Source organism: Ambystoma mexicanum, chromosome 6q, assembly GCF_040938575.1.
Source record: "Ambystoma mexicanum isolate Mex_15411 chromosome 6q, UKY_AmexF1_1, whole genome shotgun sequence".
NCBI classification, from domain to species: Eukaryota; Metazoa; Chordata; class Amphibia; order Caudata; family Ambystomatidae; genus Ambystoma; species Ambystoma mexicanum.
Genome location: NC_090937.1, coordinates 864,042,114 through 864,061,463, shown reverse-complemented (window position 1 = coordinate 864,061,463; position 19,350 = coordinate 864,042,114). Strand labels below are relative to the sequence as shown.

At 43.3% G+C, this 19,350-nt stretch overlaps 1 protein-coding gene across 1 annotated transcript in view; it reads left to right on the top strand.

The window, feature by feature from the left end:
* The window catches only part of SPOCK3 (SPARC (osteonectin), cwcv and kazal like domains proteoglycan 3), a 1,387,609-nt gene that overhangs the window by 459,603 nt on the left and 908,656 nt on the right, over positions 1–19,350 (top strand). The window contains exon 2 of the mRNA XM_069631385.1: positions 6,852–6,897. Coding sequence (XP_069487486.1) covers positions 6,852–6,897 — 46 coding nt within the window. The remainder of the gene's footprint in view (positions 1–6,851; positions 6,898–19,350) is intronic.

The window sequence follows — 19,350 nt, the reverse complement described above, 5'->3', positions numbered from 1 at the left end:
ATGACCTGGGCACAGTGTTAGCATGAAAGGCTAGTAGCAACTCACAGTACCGTTGGAAGGCAACCATGGTTTGGCAAAATATATCTCCTTTATGCCTGCAGGCCATGGGCAGTGATCCCTTTGGGGAGTGAGTCACTGGCCATGGGCAGGTGTCACCTTGAGTGGCCCCGGAGGGCGGGTTGTGGACTTGACCTCAGCACATACTGCAAATAAGGTTACTGCTGCTGGTGACCCTAGGCCATGGAATGTCTCCACTATGGTTGGCTTACTGGTGTCATGCTCAGTGTGCCCTTTGGGGTGCTTAGGGTGGGCTGGTTCATAGCAGAAGGTACTGTACTGTTCAAAGGAACCAGTGGGCATGGCTGCTAACCAATATCAAATGGGTAAAGTGAGTGGCTTGGCCCTGCCTCAGCCATTTCCATGGTGGAAGCCATGACCATTGGTCCCACTGAGGATGTCCGGTGCTCCCAGAGCAGGATGTTAGGTAAACGTAGGCATTTGACCAATCCACAGGAAATACCTATGCAGGTCAGCGTGGTCAAAGTAGTTACTGCTTATGGCTGCAGGCTGCGTTTAGGGGGACCATTGTGTCACTTTGGGGTGTCCAGGTTCGGGCACCCTCTGCTTGTTACATATCTCAACCTTCTGACTGATTACATTGGATGGTGCTATACTGCCCTTACTTGTCTGATTTGCACCGGCTTCCATTTGAAAGCAGGTCAGCAATGAATTTTGAGTGCTGCAAGCAGTGTGGCAATGAGCCATGCTTAGACTCAATGGGACAACATGTGAGCTCTGAGCTAAGGTGACAAAGTTAGAACCATAAACTCTAAAAACATCAACAGCAGAAATGTTTGTTTTATTGATGCAGCAGTTCACCAAGACCAAGACCAAGGATCACGCTGTCAAGATCACCTTGAGTGTCGGTTTTGTAGGCAGATTATGTCATTCCCCTCCTTGACCTCAACTGTTAACAATTGAGCTTTCCTCTTGCAACACTAATCCGTAGATTCCAATTGCCTATAAAGACATAGGGCCTCATTACACGGTAGGCGGAGAACCATGGCGCTATTAGCGCCATGGTTCATGCCGGTAAAATTCCGGCACCGCCTTGGTGGAAAGGGGAATTACCGCCCCATTCCAAGTTTGGCGGGGCGGTAATTCCCCCTTCCACCATTGCCCTTCCCCATTCCCATTTTTGCCCCATAGGGCATAATGGGAATGGGGAAGGCGCTAATTACGGCACTGCAAATTGCGGTACCGTAATTAGCTCCCTGGGTCCCTTTGCGGGTTGGTTTTTAACGCCTGCAAAAAGCAGGCGTTAAAATCCCCAACCCGCAAAGGGACCTCGTAGTAAGGCGGTAAGGATTTACCGGTACCAGTAAAATACTGGTACCGGTAAACCCTTACTGCCTACCGTGTAATGAGGCCCATAAAAAAAACGGTGCTACCAACCATTGAAGTGGGTGCCTTGTCTTTGGGTCAGGTAAGAAGAATGGGTCCCTGCGAACTTTCACATCCTTAGGATACCATAAAGACTGTTCAGGACATGGACATTCACATCCTAGGCATTTAAATGTAAGTGTAAGTTACATTTCCTAATGTATGGAATGAGCTGTATTCAGTGGACGTCTTACAGCTTACACACATTTTAAATTCACACAGTTCTGGACAGATGTTATGTTTGCTCTCAGAATTAATTTCTATGTTGTCATATGTAAGCCCATTTGATTAATATTTGTTTTAAAAGAATATTAGTCTTGATACCCAGACATGTTCTGCAGTTATCAAATAATTGTGATACATGTTTTACACTCCATCTAAATAATTCCTTGAAAAGTAGACTGTATATATCATATATATCATCTAATACTCCATGGTGGTATACAACAACTGTGGGTATGAGGTCATATGACAAGCTTTGGCAAAAATCCCACATACCTTTCCCGGGGCGCCATCCTTTTTACACTATCCTTGCATGTTTTTTCGGTGTCCTGACCTTTGTTCCTCCTACCTGAACCACCTCTTCTCCTGCACTAATCAATGATGTTTCGCAGACCAATGAAAATGACTGGAAACGTCCTCCTCTATTCTCTCTCTCTTTCTACCTCTTCATCCTATATCTTTTCGGGATATTACTGCTCCCATTTTGCCTTTTGCTTCCTCTACCTATTCCTCTTCTTAGATCTGCCTCTCAATCAATATCATTGGTGCAAAGTTTAATAATGCAAGTCTAGGATGTCCAATGATGGCAGAAGGCCAGTTTGCAGAGAACGTCTTGTAGTGTGAGAATCAGTAGGACCTAGGTAAAGAAGCACAGTGAGGCATAAGTAGGAACGAGATACTGAACATCCATACCCAAGGGAGACACAACAGACTCCGACTAACTGACACACATGAAACACTCAGGACAGAACACGCAGGGAACTTCTAGCAGACCATGCAGCAACTAGGCACCCAAGGTTTCATTTCTCCACACACAGGAACGGAAGCCAAGATGTTGGTTGCTTTACTCGGTGCCATGAATGCCCCTCCCCCCCCCCCCCCCGCTGTAGTCAGGAATTCCCAAAGTAGCGCTCGCGCCCCCATCTCCCACTTGACCCTTCTCGACTGCTACCACTGCCATTCATTCTTTATTTCCCTTCCTTCATGCCAATCTCCATAATTACTGGCAACTTTCATTGTACTCTTTTGTGGCTCTCCTTCGTAACTCTGTTGACTAGCTTTTGCAATGTACCTGAACATGTATGCATTTTCTTTCATGTCTGCTTCTTAAGTGGTGATGAAAGTTATTTGCTGTCCTAATTCCCGGACCACATATCCCCTTTTCCCATATTCTGGAACTGTCCTGACTTTCAAATTCTGCTCTTAAAATAATGACAAAAGCCATGAATATTGCTGCAGGACATGAACGTGAATGAAAACCAAGTAAATGCCTAAACCATTGCAGTTATCTTTAACTTATTCACACTGAAAAATTACCTACACAGGGAAACATCCCACACATGGCATGACGTGCGCTGGAGCAATATTGGTTCTAAAGTTTCCACATTGCATACCTTGTGGTCACACGGGGGTGAAGCTTACCCGGGTAATATGCCACGGGGGTGAAGCTTACCCGGGTAATATGCTGGGACTATCTTCGAGAAGTAGAAGAAAGAGGTGCTTAGAACTGTCCTGGTATGATCTAAGATGGCCTTTGTAAGAGAGGGCTTTGCAGTTTCACCTGGTAGTCTATTCGGGGAGGCAAAGGGGGACTGGAGGAAAATGCTTAATGCAATGGGAGTGTGTGCAAGGCATCTGCAGTGTTTGTTATGCGCTCCCACCTAGCATTCCAGATACATCTGGTGGCTACATTTGAGGTGTATTGTTTTGTAAAATGTATTTGTGAACGTATTATTCTCCATTAATGCATAGAGGGCATTCCGAGTTACTATATATGTAGGCACTGTCAGAGTCCCACAAGAACTGGAAACTCTGGGTTCCCCTGTGGCACAAGTAGAAGGATGTGAGAAGATAAATTATGCAAGGTATATCCCATCCTCTCACAAGTCTTTGGTGTCCCTTTTACTTTTTTTCTGTGCTCTTCCCCTAGGCCATTCCAACATGTCTCCTTTTGGAGTGGCTGCTTTCATGCTCTGCTACCAATCCTCTCTACTCACACTTCCAACCTCTCCACCCTGATGCAACCACATATTGCCAGTGATCACATTGTTGCTAAATTCATCAATGTACAAACAGGCCTCCTCTCCTCCGTCACTACTTCCAAGTTGACTCTGTCAGAACGGACAAGAACAGCTATAGTGTGGTGTTACCAGCATCGCAATCTTAGACTGCAGACAAGATCCCCCTGGGCCAGATACTCAACTTTCATGAGGCATTGCTTAACAATATAGATATTGAATTGTATCTTCAATTACTGTTGTGATATTTTTCCATAGCTATCAACCTGGCATGACAATGTTTACACCTGTATACAGGTTATACCGCGTAGAATGCATGCATTACAAACTTTGTCCATTTACATCACAGTGTCATACTTGTGACAAGCATGAGAACATTATGTATTATTGCTAACATATTTTGGTTTGGATTTGGTTTTCTTGCACAGCTACAATGAAGAAACAAACCAAAGTTCTCTTTCTTCTTCTGTTTTAATATTCATGTATACATTTCTGCCAATGGAAACATTGTCCTTCAAAATGTCTTCTGCAGCCCTTTATATATTTATTAATATGTAAGCATCCATGTGTTCATATGTCCATTTGATTGAGTAGTCGTTTGGCTATCAAGGCAATCGTTGCAAGAATATATTTTAGTCCTATCTTCAGAATGCAATTTAATTGTATGTATATTAATTGCATAACTAATATATCAGATACATATGCAATTTAAAAAAGACATTTAATATCGTAGGTAGAATGAGCTGTGAAAACCCTATGTTGGATATACAACATCCACACTAAATGTAGAGCTATGGCAAAGCAGTAGTGTGTCCTATAGAAACGTCTGGGTATCAAGGAAACAAGCAGGTACACTTCTGATACATTAAACAGTAAATTCCTGGGAGGCAATGGTAATGTCTGTATACGTTAGGACCTTCAGAAGACATTGTATGTATGCATCAATTACCCAACATTTGAAATATCCTGGTCAGAAGAGACAACGCTATAAAAGTCAATAAAGGGCATTGTCATATGGTTAGGAATGTTTCTAAGCAGTGAAATTGGTGTCCCGTCAGTATCACATGAGGCAAGTAGTTGTGGCAGAAGGTTGAATTGCAGGAGTAATTCTTGCATGTGTGTTGTAGACAGGACCAGGCACTTGAAATGTTGTTATGAAGCCATAGGCATGGAATGAGCCTTTGCATGAAATGAGTTCAAGAAGTAATTATAGTGGTGTGCTTTAAAGAAGGAAGCGCATGATTGAACATGTGGAATGCATGAACACATGTTGGGCATTGAAATATGTTATGTATGAATACTTACTATGCAGAATAGTTTGTATTTATCATTTTGTGAAATGATTTGAAATTAGTAAGTTTGATTCAAAGTCTCAGCCAAAGGAGGATTGTTGAAGTGTTTGGTGCATGTCTGTGTGCAGATAGTCTTTGTACTGACTTGGCCATGTGCCTCTGGAAAACCAAAAATATAACCTTGAGTCACTTCTTATAAGTGACTCAAGGTTATAGTTGTGATTTTTTGGGGAGTGGGGTGGAGTTCTGCCATTTTGGTAAATGCAGTCTAAATTGCAATAATTGGTGTCAGAAAATATCACTAGACATTTTTTACATTTCTAGACATCAACAGACATTAATCACATACATGCCCCACATGCGTGTGCAAACAGCTTGCACGTTAAGAAAGTGTTGCATTCTCTGGGCGGGGTGTATGACAAGATGGATCTGTCAGTGCACAAGCCTTTGCCTATGCAGATCATCCATCTCAACAGTGGGATTTGCACAATGGTGGTGTGGCACAAGAGTGGCTGCAACATACCAGAGTTTGTATTGGATTTGTTGTGGAATGTGTAGGATACCGCTGTTGATTCCCCTACACTAGGAATCCGCGTTCGTAGAACAGGCACAGGGCAAAGCAAAATGCAGACAGAGATCTGCATAACCCCCTCCATGGCATTCCATTGCCCCTGATAGAAATACGTTTACAAATCATGAATGTAACCATGATTTGTTTTACTTTTGTTGCTGCATCATTTTCACCATTTCCACAGGGAGTGGGGCAGGGAGAAAATGGCATTGAGTGTGATAAGAACATAAAGCGAGTTACTGCCAAAGCACACCCTGCACCCAAGTGTGGCAAATGCCTAGCACATTCTCTAGCATATTTTACTTAGTTTCTAATTACACCAGAGAACTAATGACATAATGTGTTTACCTGCCTTGTTCTTATTAAAAAACTATCTGATTAAATAACGTGTTCATTGTATACATAGTTAGTAACTATATTTCACTTTTATCTTCTTTTTCCGCTCTCCTGGAAGGAGGTTGAGGTTTGTACACATTGCCTGTATTTAAAAAACATGCCCGTTGTCATGAGTTCTTAAAATGTCGCCACACAACCAGTTATAGTTGTTTGTTAGGCTCCATCCAAGCCATCCCATACATTTGTCAATACACCAAGGCTCTCGTCTGACCTCTAAGTTCCCAGAATCCTGTTTTCTCACTTTGGTAATAAAACATACATAGACTGGGCATTGTTCTGTGACTAGTGTTCCTCACAATCTTCTACCCAATGACCATTTATTCATGTCCCGTGACTGTCAGTCTTACACCAGGCTCAGCGTGTCCGACTGCAGCCTTCGCAACTGCAGCCATTGTTGCTTCTCTAGGTGCACTCGCCGCTCTACCAATGGCAGATTCTCCAATAGCTTGAAAGTCTTCCCTTTACATCCACATCCTCTACTGACCCAGTGCAACCGGCTTGTGTTTCCTCCTCGGTATCGCATGTTTTGTTGAATGTGAATGTGGTAGAGAACATATGTGCCATACGATTCCTTTATTCATTTACAGCTGGTTGAATCCAATGCAATTCTCACATTTAAAAAATCGATTTTCGACCTTAAGAGTTACAGTGATTCTTATGATTTAAAGGTTAAAAGAACTGGACTTAAAATTATTTGATATGTTTTTGCAGAGACCTTTCTGCACTCAGAATGGCTATGTGACCTGGAGACATTGGATTCATGAAGCTGTCTGTGTGTTTCATTTTGCATAATATAGGGCTACAAGTGAAACAAAAGAATATGTGTGGATTATGCTACATTGTGCTGTGTAAAATAATACACTGAATGGCACCTGTGATCAAACTAATTTCTATATTATCTTTCTACAGGATGATTACTTCCGCACATGGAGCCCCGATAAACCCTTTGATCAAGGTAAGCTGTATATTTAGCTTGACTGCAGATATGTTCTATATCAGCTGTAGTCACACACACAAGCAAGAAACTGCTTGTAATATATGACCTCCACATGTCTACACCAATTAGATAAAAATCTATAGTAAGATCAAAGGATGTACTGTTGTCTGAGGTGTTCGGTGTGAGGCCAGAACATGTATGGCAAACATTCTATCTCTCACTCTGCTCACTGCCTACAAGGACACTCCACTGACCCCGACCTATACTCTGGAACCATGCTCTTATTGCAGTAATGCTGTTTCCTCCCTCATATTACGTCCTCAATACCTATCCATGTCTATCCAGGCCATGCTTTGCCCTAGTAAGAACTGTTCCATTTCATCCTCTTTCCACTGAGGACTTTGCCTCCTACTTCTCCAATAAAATCAGAAAAATACGGGACAGTTTGTCAATATGTATCTCTCCAACCTCCCCCCTCACTCTTCCTTCCTCCCATGTTCCCCACACTCCCCTCTCTATCCCACTTCTCCCTCAGCGGTCCACTGAACATCTATCCATCCTTTGCTCAGCTAATCCATCCAGCACTCCAACTTTTGCAACACAAACTGTTAAAACAAATGTCACCTCCGCTCACAACTATTCATTTTTCTACTGGTATCTTCCAACACAGCCTGTTACAAAACAGTCACAGTTATACATCGCCTAAAAAAACAACTGCTGAGCCTAACAACCCAGCATTCTACACACGTCTCCCTCTCTCACCTTCTGTATCGCTCAAAAAAACTTGAGAGGCTTGTCTTCTATAGCATACTCAACTATCTTGAGCAAAACTGATTTGCTGACACCCTCCAATCTGTGTCAGAGTCCAAGGACACCCACAAGACTGCGCTGATCCTTGTCACCAATCCTATTACCAATGGCCAACACTCTCACCTTTCCTCCATTCTCATTCTTGTAGATGTTCCAGCTGGCTTTGGCACTGTGGATCAAGCCTCCCTCCTTAAAACACATTGGCTTCAAGGACACCATACTCAATTTGGTGGAGTGCTATTTCTTCTGTCCACTCCTTCTGCATTGGATGGAACTCCAGAACCTTCTCCCCAAAACTGCTTAACTTGGGTGACTGCAAGGATCAGGATTCGTTTTTCCCCTATATACACACTCTCTTGGAGAAAAAAAAAATCACTTCCTCTATTGACTTTAATATCACCTCTTTGCTGATGATACTCAGAAATGGTTCTCCTTCCAATCCTTCTTCCTGGCAATTTCTGAATGCATAAACTACTACCTAACCACCATATGCTAGTGGATTGACTTTGCTGCCTCATACTAAACTCTTCCAATCCAAAACTCTACACTAATACTGCGATCCTCCAGTTTGCCAGTTCTCTTTCTACTGTCCACCACTCTCTGCTCTCCTCCATTCTCATTCTTCTAGAATTTTAATTTGCCTTTGACACTGTTAATCATCTGTTCCTTCTTCAAACTCTTTCCCCACTTGGCTTCAAGGACACCATACTCAATGGAGTGCCCTCCTGTCTCTCTGACCACTTCCCCTCCATCTCATGGCACTCCATCACCTTTTCCCTAGCACCCCTTGCTGATCAGTGATGGGAACCCTTCTCTTTACCATATATACCTCATCCCTTACCGAACTTATTTTCTCCTTTGGCTTTACCTGTCAACACTTTGCTGATGATAGTCAGATAGATTTATTCTTCCTATCCTTCAGCCCTGTACTGTCTGAATGCATACCTGTCTAACTGTCATCTGCCACTGCCTTCCTCCAATGCCAGTGCCAATCCCCCCTCCCACATCTCTTTCTCTCCCTAACCTCCTCAACCATCTGCCCTGGCTCACAACCTTGGAGTTCTCTTGTACAGTGACCTTTAACTCTGCCAGTTCATCTTGGCTGCATCAACTACAGCAGACCTATCTTCCTAAAGATTATAAAATCTGTCCGCATCTCATGCATCACTCAACTAATAACCTTATCGCCATTATTGTGCTAGGAAAACATGACTTCTGTGTGAGCTAACTTCTTGGTATACCCCTCTAATGTTTAGATCCCCTCACCAAAGTCAGCAACTTTGGGACTTTGTCAAACTATCCAGAAAGTCCCATACCTCTACCTACCATCACCTCACTTGATGGCTCTCCTTGCAAAATGTCTCCCTCTCTTTAATACCTGCTACTCATTGTATATATAAATCAATCAATGGTCTTGCCTGCTACTACCTCACTGAATGCATCTTATTGTACTCTCCCTCTCAAACTCTCTGCTCCTCAACTCTTCATAACCTATCATTCCCCTGCCCACCCTGTGGCCATTCCTGCTTTTCATCTTTTTTCCTACTTGTCCCACTTAACTGACACGAATTTTCCCATGCAACAAAATCATCTCCTAAGCAGAACTCTTCAGACCAAGGCTCAAACTCCACCTGCTAGAGCCACCCAAACCCCTCCACCCTCCTAACCAAACTTGCCATCCAACCTACCTCTCCTGCATTCTGCCCTCATATTATGCTATGTGATTTCGAAATATGTAAATACTGATCCCAGGCACTCATTGTTAAAAATGTTATAATGTCCTCTGGAACTTGTCCCTGGTTTATCTTCCTATTCTTAACCCTTCACCTACCGGTTTACATCACAGTATACATATATGCTCTTATATAAAGACACCTTGCAGTAGAGATGTATCTGCTCTCTGTTTTGCCTATTTTGTAGGTCATTTCTGATTGGATGACACAGTGCTCTTAAATAAATAAAAAGACATGTATGCTTAGTATGTGTAAGTCTGTTGGGAACTCGTGTCTCCTTTTATTTTAATTATCATCTATAAAAGTGCTGGGCAAATTATTTCCGTTTGATTTTCCAAAGGAGAGTACAATCACAGTCCCACTTCATTAAACAACTTTCTGTTCTCCAACCAATCGCCCTCCTCAGTTGCAGCTATGTGTGTGAACAGCCTACCAATAAAATGCCAAAGCAGCCAGACTAAAGTTACTATTGACAATAAAGAGCAGACACATTTATGCCAGCTAATGATTATGGTTACTTGGTAAAACACAGTGCTAAACAAAAACTCAGTATTTTCCAGTAAAACTGCTGTACAGGTCAAGCCCCTGATCAGGGCCCACAGGGGAGCCATGAAGCTGTTGGCAGGAGGCTGATTTTTATAGTAATTGTACAATTGAAGTCAAAGGCCCCTTGGTATTTTCTACAATAAAAGTTACACTTTAGCCTTTCAGGCAGGAACAACTCAGAGAACATTTACCGTTATAATATATCTTCACACACAGCTGTCACATCATCCCAATAATAGCAAGGCATGCTGTGAACGAGTACTTGAGAACACAGAGATGCTCTCCAGACAATATGCATGAATAATATCTCTCTCTCTCTCTCTCTCTCTCTCTCTCTCTCTCTCTCTCTCTCTCTCTCTCTCTCTCTCTCTCTCTCTCTCTCTCTCTCTCTCTCTCTCTCTCTTTCTACATAACATGTATTTATTTATTTAATCAGCGTGGTGAGCTGAACAGAACCCACAGCTGATCTTTGTAAAATCTGTGGTTGTCCCTTGCAAAATCCCTGGACGAATGGCTTGCTATTAGTAAATTGACGATCATGTTAAATGGTGCAAGGGACCAGCAAGTATTAGCGTGGGTTGTAATTAGCAAATTGACCATCATGTTAAATGGTGCAAGGGACGAGCAAGTGTTAGCGTGGGACATGCACCCATCCACCTGTGACACTACCTGTTTTCCTTCAGTCAGACATGTCAGATGCAAATCCTTAGCAGCAGGCATTTGCTCACTGGTGAGAGACCCTGCCCATCAATATAGGCACAATTGTAGCTACAATGCCTGCCCAAAGCCTGTAAATATGTAGGATGTGCATATTACCTACACCTGTTTTTTTCTATCTAAATGTATGATGTAACATATTGGCTACTTTGTAACTGTACTAAGCGCCTGGATGCCCCTGGGCCTGGCGGCGCTATACAAATAATAAACTAAACTAAACTAAACAATTGTAGCAATTGTAGCTATCAACCACACGGTAGTAGCCTCACCCACTTCGGCTGTCTGTAGCACTTGTTTACATAATAGGACCTGCATTTGTGCATTACATGTGTTTGATAGTTTCACCTTGTAGTAAATTCATGATTGCGGTCAAAGGTAATTTATGAAATAGTTTTTTGGGTTTCCAAATTATAAATATTTGGACGTTGTAGCACCGCCATTGAGTCAACTGGTAGCGGCCCCATTACTTTGACACATCACATCCATTTGACAATGATATTGACTTGGTTCCTCAAAGAGAGAATGTCAGACGTTTCCTGGTTATGGCTTGAACCATTTCTTAAATGGTATCTTTATAATGATCGAAATTCTGAAACAGTATTGAAGGGTAGGCCATACCGCCTCAGAATTAGTTTTTTATTTTTTTTTTATTTTTTAAAGGACACGTTGCCTGAACACTTTAAATGTCATGGAAACAGTGGTCAAAGGGGGTGGGAGTGGTTAGGAGCGGTGTTGCTCTACTTTGTTTTGCTGTTCCTATACTTTTATTTTAAAAAGAGACCGTTCCAGAAGGGTTTCGTTTTGAAATAAAAGTGTAGGAAGAAGTTGAAATGTGCAGTTCACTGCACTGAACCTTTTCTTAAATAGCATTTGTGTTTGTTTGGGGGTTTATATTGCGCGTTGGAGGGAGGTGCTGATGGGGTTTGTGGGAAGCGCGGGCAGGCTAGCAGGGTGCATAATTCTGATACTTCTTTTCGTACACTTCGGCCACTGCATGGAAAACGTGTTATGAATTAAGAGAGGTTGCCAAAATGAAAACATTTGGCTGTCCTGATTATGTGGTAATAATATGTCAATTGGTGAACTCTTGCATTCTTCCCATTGCAATTCAAGCAATCCTGCTGCTTTATGTTACTGTTAAGCAAGTTGAATTAGATACATTGTGACCTCCCATTACAGACCTCAAACCCACCCACCTGAGTCATAAAACTTTACCTATGCACAAACACCAAGACCCACCTGAGAAACAAGGTTTTGCCTGCCCTAACCGGCCTTGTAACTGCTTGTGCCTGTATTGATTGCCTGCATACCTTTTTGGGAAATCTGCTTCGAATCTGGCTAGCGCCTACCTATGTTTGCCTATCTATGTTTGCCTGCCCTAACCGGCCTTGTAACTGCCTGTGCCATGCATTGATTGCCTGCCTCATCTCCTATGGGTAACTTGTTTGAACGAGGCTAGAGCCTCTCTATGTCTGCCTGCCCTAACTGGCTATAGAACTGCCTACGCCTTGTATTGATTGCCTGCATACCTTTTTGGGAAATCTGTTTGAAACTTGTGAGTGCCTATCTATGCTCGCCTAGCGATAATTGCCTGCCCTAACTGGCGCTGCAACTGCCTGTGCCCTGTACTGATTTGCTTTACCGATTGCTTGTGAACCCTGTTTTTGAACGAGGATAGCGCCTCTCCTTGTTTGCCTGCCCAATCTGACCTCTCCCCTTTTAATTGCTTGCCTACCTCTGCTGGGAAACCTGCTTAAACAAGGCTAATGCCTTCAATGCTTGCTTGCCCTAACTTGATCTGTGGTGGTTTATGCCCGTATTGACCTGTGGTGGCATATACCGTACTGATCTCTTACCTTTGTATTGATTGATTGCCAACCACTTGCCTGCACTGATTTTCTGCCTACTTTGCAAAGTTTGTTCTGAAGAAGTGTGGCTAGTTCCTTCCCACTGATTGTTGCCTACTATTGCCACTATCTGCCTATCTAAGCCGATGCCTTGATCTTAACTATCGAAAGTGTTCTGTCACCTTATTCTAGCATGTTCCCTCTAGCCGCCAGCCAGACTGACTACATCATAGCCATCTTACAAAGCATTAGGCTATACACTATGCTACCACACTTACCCACCCTGACACATACATCTACCCACATAATATTACAACTACTAGACTACTGCTAGACATGAATGACACTAAATTCCCTCTGCCAGGTAATCCCTGCACACCTACAGCCATGAAACTACATCTTAGAGCTAAATTAGCCAAAATCTATGACCCCCCATCAGATCTATTCGTACCACACTAGGAGTAAGGTCTATGTCAACTCAGCCTTACCAAACCAACACAAATGTGAACCTAGCCCCTGATTCTGACCTGTGAAAACAAGGAAATAATATGAGGCAGGGTAACCAAAAAGGAAACACACCAAACACAGGTTACAAAGGAACATACAAAGCACTTTATTTTATACTGAATCCAGTTACAAAAGAACAGAACGAAATTCAGATAGCTATCGACCCTCAGTACAACACAGCGAACTCCGGCGTGGTTTGGTGTGCTCAGTGAGTGCAAATATTCATTGAAACAGTCAGGCTTTTATACATTTCTCCAGCCTGTTGTCCAGCCTTTCTGCAGGTTAACCATTCCATAAATAAGTTACTGCTCTAGGGTCCCTTGCCAGGTCAAATCTAGTTCATCTTAGGTTTATACATTAACAAGAAGAAATGGTAATAATGTATGCTCTAGACCTAACATTACAATGCGGGACTTAATTTATACAATATAGTTAAGCAGGTGTTCTCATTCAATTATAGATCAGTTTCGGTGATACAGGTAATCCATTGCACACAGGTCAGCAGAAAGACAAGGTCTCAGCTCATGACCCTAACAAGTGGCCTGCAGGCAAGTTATACGTTAGCTGTACAGAGGTCATGACAATCGAGTTCTGTTCTGAATAACATAGGCCACCATTTTAGCTCACATGGTGACTTTATAGAGCAAGAAAACCTAAAATGGCGGCTTGACCCAAAATGACAGTTTACATGGTTTCTAAGGTCAGGACCTTGCAATGCGAGTTTATTCACATGTAGTTCATAAGCAGCTTGTTAGCAGCTTGGCTTGGGCCAATATACATATATGCATAGCAATAGGAGGCACGATATAATTTTCTAGTTTGACAAACCCTCCTTTTGGCCTATGCCAAGTGCTAAACTACTTCTGATCTCCCTGCAAATAACTCCATGTGTCATCGTCCATACACCCTGAATAGCTGTCAGAAATATCTATCGCCATTAGATCTTTTACTAAGATCTCTTTCAGTACATACTCCTTAGAGGTTTTATCCGGGGCAAACACTTTATGTCCTATTGTACCTATTGCCTGAGCGCAACATCCCCCTAGCACTGAACATATACTTGGTAGAAATTGGATACAACAACAAAGAAATAGAATTCCCAAAATAATCAGCAAGACTGAAAGCACTTTCCAACCCCAAGACCGCAAGAAGTCCCAGACCCAAGCGCTAAGATCCCAATTTCCCTCAGGAACATGCACTTCTGAACTAAGAATGTGCAGATTCTGTATTGCCTTAAAAATAGTTGGGGAGGAATCCGGTGCGAAAACACAGCAAGCAGACCCCACTAGTTTACATACTCCACCACGTTCAGCCAGAATGACATCTAATGCCATCCGGTTCTGAAGCGCTACCAATCTGATCGCTTTCTGCTCTAAAGTCATATTATAGAGTATATCTGTGGTTCGGTTCATGGTTCTCTCCAGTACTCTCGCTAGTTTCCTGATATCCTCGGAATTCGCTATCTGCCCAAAGAATGGAAGGAATGATTTCGCTACATCTCCTAAAACCTGTGCTGGAGTGTCGCCATTCTCGTCCCGCCGTGGACGAGCCTTCGAAACCTCTACAGTATTTGCTATAAACACCCCAGGTAACAGGATTCCTAGATAACAAGTTCCCTGCCAATCCCTGGGCAACCATGGAAATGCTACATTACCGCAAACAAAATAGATAGGTTCGCCTACATACAAAGGTCTGTCTTCCCCAGTCAAATTTGCAACGTTGGCACAACCTTTAAAATCTCCCATTGACCGGGTGCCATTCCTCTGTATGCAGAAAGAAACTGAATCGGGGCTATGGTTAACAGTATAAGAAGGAGGCACGGCATCCTTATTGCCTATCGGAGCCATTTTAAAGGAAATCAAAGATTGGAAAGGACGAGACAGTCTATCAGAAGGCCTAATAGAAGCAATATTGAGCTTACTCCTATTTGCGAAATGCGAGCATCCCAGGGGAGTCAGAACACGTTTCTCAAAACTATTCAAATTAGTGCCATCAAAGTTCCCTGAGATGCTATAGTTCCATCGGCCAAAGAACAGTGCTCTAAATGAAGCATAACAAGCAGTTGTCAAAGGTAAAGGGTGAATATACCAACCTAGCCCCTTATCCCCATGTTGCGGTAAATGCGAGCAGATCAAACAATTGGTTCTGTTAAAGATTGCATGGGTAGCATTCATAATTAGAAGTAGAGTGTTATTTTGATAATTCCGTCTATGCAAAAGATCTCTAGGTGACAAGGTATGTAGTTGCACAGAAGGAGTGGGAACAACAGTTATATTTTCAACAGGTAGGAAATCATTCAAAGGGTACATTCTCTCCAAATACCAAAACCCACAACCAACAGTTACTAAAAGTCCCGTGATTATCACCAGTAGACAACAAAACGTTTTCTGGGCCCCCATACATATCAGCTCATTGTCTCTCCTAGTCACATTTTTGTCCAAAAGTTCAGTACGAACGGTAGCTGATGCGGGCATTGTCGTCTTCAATCGAGAAACACCAATTGTTCGTTTGCTGGCGACTCCGGTCGCGCGTCTTCTTAATGTCTTTTCCCACAACCCTTAGCCAGCAGAACCCTTTATGCAATTGGGCCAAAAAAAGGCAAGCCCTCAAATTCTTTCAATTGTACAGCAAGAGCCGTATTGCAAACCTATCTCCTTGGGCGGAGATTATACTTCACAGTTTCCGGTGCAAAAGAATCAGCAGACAGGATGTTGTCACTTCCCACAGGAGGTGGCGAGTGAACGGAAGTTGGATCAGAAGATGGATGATTCACAAACGATGCAGTGGGAGAGCAAGGAGGCAAGATGGCCGTTTTTGTCGGGCCTTACAACTTCCCGAACGGCCTCCGATACTCTCTCTCCACCGTCTGCCGTTTCGGGTATGTTGGTTTAAATGTCGGAAAGGGGTTCTGCGTCTTCTGTATCGTATGGCACTGGGTGTGGGATCCGTTTGGTGTAGCTGCCGTGGATCCAGTGGCGACGTCCTCCTACCCGCACCGCAGTCTGAGTGACCAGGAGCACCTAGTAGGGGCCCCTCCAACGTGGTGCGAGGCAAGACGCTCTATCGAAGGATTTAACGAGGATCCAATCCCCTGGTCGTAGACTGTGACTGGGGCCCTCGTACCTTACCGGCAATGCCTCTCGCACCTGGTGATAAATTGAAAACAGGTTTTTAGTCAATTGATTACAATAGTCGAAGAGAAGTACATTTTCTACATCGCTCAATGCGCAGCTTTTAGGCAAACCCCAAATATTAGCAGGTCTCCCCATTACCACCTCAAAGGGAGAGAGCCCAGTCTTAGTTTGAGGGGTTGTCCGCATTGAAAGTAACACGATCGGTAAGGCGTCCGGCCATTTTAGTCTGGTGCCGGCACACGTCTTAGCAAGCTTGTTTTTTATGATACCATTGTGTCTTTCCACTAATCCGGTGCTCTGAGCATGTCTGGCCGAATGGAATCGTTTGTCAATTTGCAATGCCGAACATATCTGTAGAATTACAGCAGCGATAAAATGCGGACCATTATCCGACCAGATAACTCTCGGCAAACCGAACCGTGGGAAGAATTCCTTTAACATGGTCTTTGCAGTGGTCATGGCTGTAGCGTCTTTAACAGGGAAAGCCTCGACCCACTTACTAAAGGCGCAAATGACCACAAGGACATATTTTAGATTGTTACATCGCTCCATTTCAATAAAGTCAAAGTGAATCACTTCAAACGGGACAGAAGGAGGCCCAAAGCTACCTCTTGGAGTTGCTGTCCCCTTTCCCACATTGTGTTGTAGGCAAATCATGCAATTTTGGACATAATGCTGAGCGATTTTTGAAATCTTATAATTTACCCAGACTTTCTCTAACATTCTCGTGATCTGTTGAGCGCACACATGTGTGGGACCGTGTGCCATGGTAACCATCATTACTATATAGGCATTAGGAAGCAACCATTTCCCTTCAACCATGTCCACCCAACACCCATCATCATCGAGTTTCCCCAAGCCCTCAGCCCACCTCTTGGATTCTTCTAATGTGGCATCGGCTTGGATATCCCCTACAGACCCAACACCCTCATCCATTGCATAGGCATCTACAGTCTCCCTTGAAACATACATCTCCGTGAAGAGATCAGAGGCAGTTTGTCTAGCTATTTGATCAGCAAAAGCATTCCCTTTCCCTACATCATCTATAATCTTGCGATGTGCTGCGCACTTAATGATTGCTAACTGACTAGGGAGCGCAAGCGCTGAAAGCAATTGTACTATCAGGGAGCCATGTTGGATCTTGGTGCCATGCGAAGTTAAAAACCCTCTCTCTGACCAAAGTCTCCCAAAGTTGTGAGCCACCCCAAAGGCATACTGGCTATCAGTATATATGTTTACTGTTAGCCCCTCAGAAAGCTCACAAGCTCGAGTCAATGCTATAATCTCTGCGTCCTGCGCAGAGTTATGCGTAATTCTCTTGGTCTCCACAACCGTACTAAATGTAGTGACTGCATAAGCAGCTGTGGATGTACCATCCAGTAGTTTGAAGCAGGAGCCATCACAAAACAGATCCCGTGTGGGTTATCCAAAGGAGTGTCCCTCAAATCAACTCTGCCTTTTGTATCTTGTTCAGTAGTATACAGGCAGTCATGTGACTCTTCGTCACCGCAAACAGTATTTTGCGGGAAAGGTAGGAGTTCAGCTGGATTAAGAACGCAGCACCTCCTAATTTGAATGTGGGGTGCAAACAAGATTAATTCATATCTTGTCAGTCGTGCGGAAGTGAGGTGTTGCGTTTGGGTTTTGTTCAATAGAATATCTACAGAGTGAGGCACCATCAGGGTTAAATCATGGCCTAGGACCATTCCCTCACTCTGTTTTACAGACGAAGCAGCAGCAGTGACAGCGCGCAAACATCTTGGCAAAGCGCATGCAACAGGATCAAGGGCAGAAGAGTAGTAACCGCATGGCCTATTCTTCCCTCCATGTTCCTGCGTTAATACAGCCAAAGCACATCCATCACATTCATGCACAAACAACACAAAGGCCTTCTCATAGTTCGGTGTGCCCAAAACTGGCGCCGAACATAATGCAGTCTTGAGCAACTCGAATGAATGTTGATGCTCCGTATTCCATGGCAATGGCGAAGAAATACCCTTCTTCGTCAAGGCCAACATCGGTTTTATCACTAGTGAGAAGTTTGGGATCCAAAACCTACAGTAAGAAGCCATACCTATCAAGGCTCTAACTTCCTTTTGTGTATTTGGGACAGACATGCCAGAAATGTGTTTTATTCTTTCAGGTGTCAATCTTCTTCCCTCCTTTGACAGGAGATAGCCTAAATAGGCGACCTCCTGGCAACAATATTGAAACTTTTTAAGTGAAGCTTTGTGACCATGCTTGGCTAGATGGAGGAGCAACAACACAGTGCCCTCTTTACAAGAGCTCTCAGAGTCAGCGGCTAAAAGCAAATCATCAACATATTGAAGCAACGTACAAGTAGGGGGCAATCCAAGGGTATCAAGCTGCTCTTTCAAAGCCCTACTATAAATACTAGGACTCTCAGTATAACCTTGAGGTGCACGAGTAAATGTGAATGAGCGTCCCCCTAAGGTGAACGCGAACAAGTATCTACTATCCTCATGTATAGGAATACTGAAGAAAGCATTCTTTAGGTCCACAACACTGAAGTGAGTAGCCGTAGCTGGAATCATGGTTAATATTGTCGTCACATTGGGCACAATTGGAAATTGCGGAGCGACGACTTTATTAATTGCATGTAAATCAATTATAAAACGAAATGGAATTGCATTATCACCTTTTTGTACACGGGTAAAATCGGACTATTGCACAAACTTCCTGCAATCTCCTCAATCACCCCACGATGCACAAAATCGGAAACAATGCTCTTCAAAGCTCGCTCGCCTTCAACTGAGATCTTATACTGTGGAATACGGGGCAGCTTAATTCCATGTTTCAAAACTATTTTAACAGGCTCAATCTGCAAAACACCAACATCATTGTCATCAACTGCCCACAAACACTCTGGTACATTGCTGAATTCTGGCGGCAAAGGTCTAGTCAAGAATTGCGAAACAGAACATTGCTGTGGTGAAATCGTCAAACGCACTCCATCAGAAGAACAATGAAATATCAAATTTAATTCCTTCAACAGATTCAACCCCAGCAAATTCTCTCCACAATTCGAAGTCAAGAGAAATGGACAGTGGTCCGTAAAGGGACCCAAAGAAATAGGTACCGGTGAAGAAACCGGACAAACAACTGGTGTGCCAGAAAACCCTACAGAAACATTGGTTTGCCCTGACAGTGGAATGT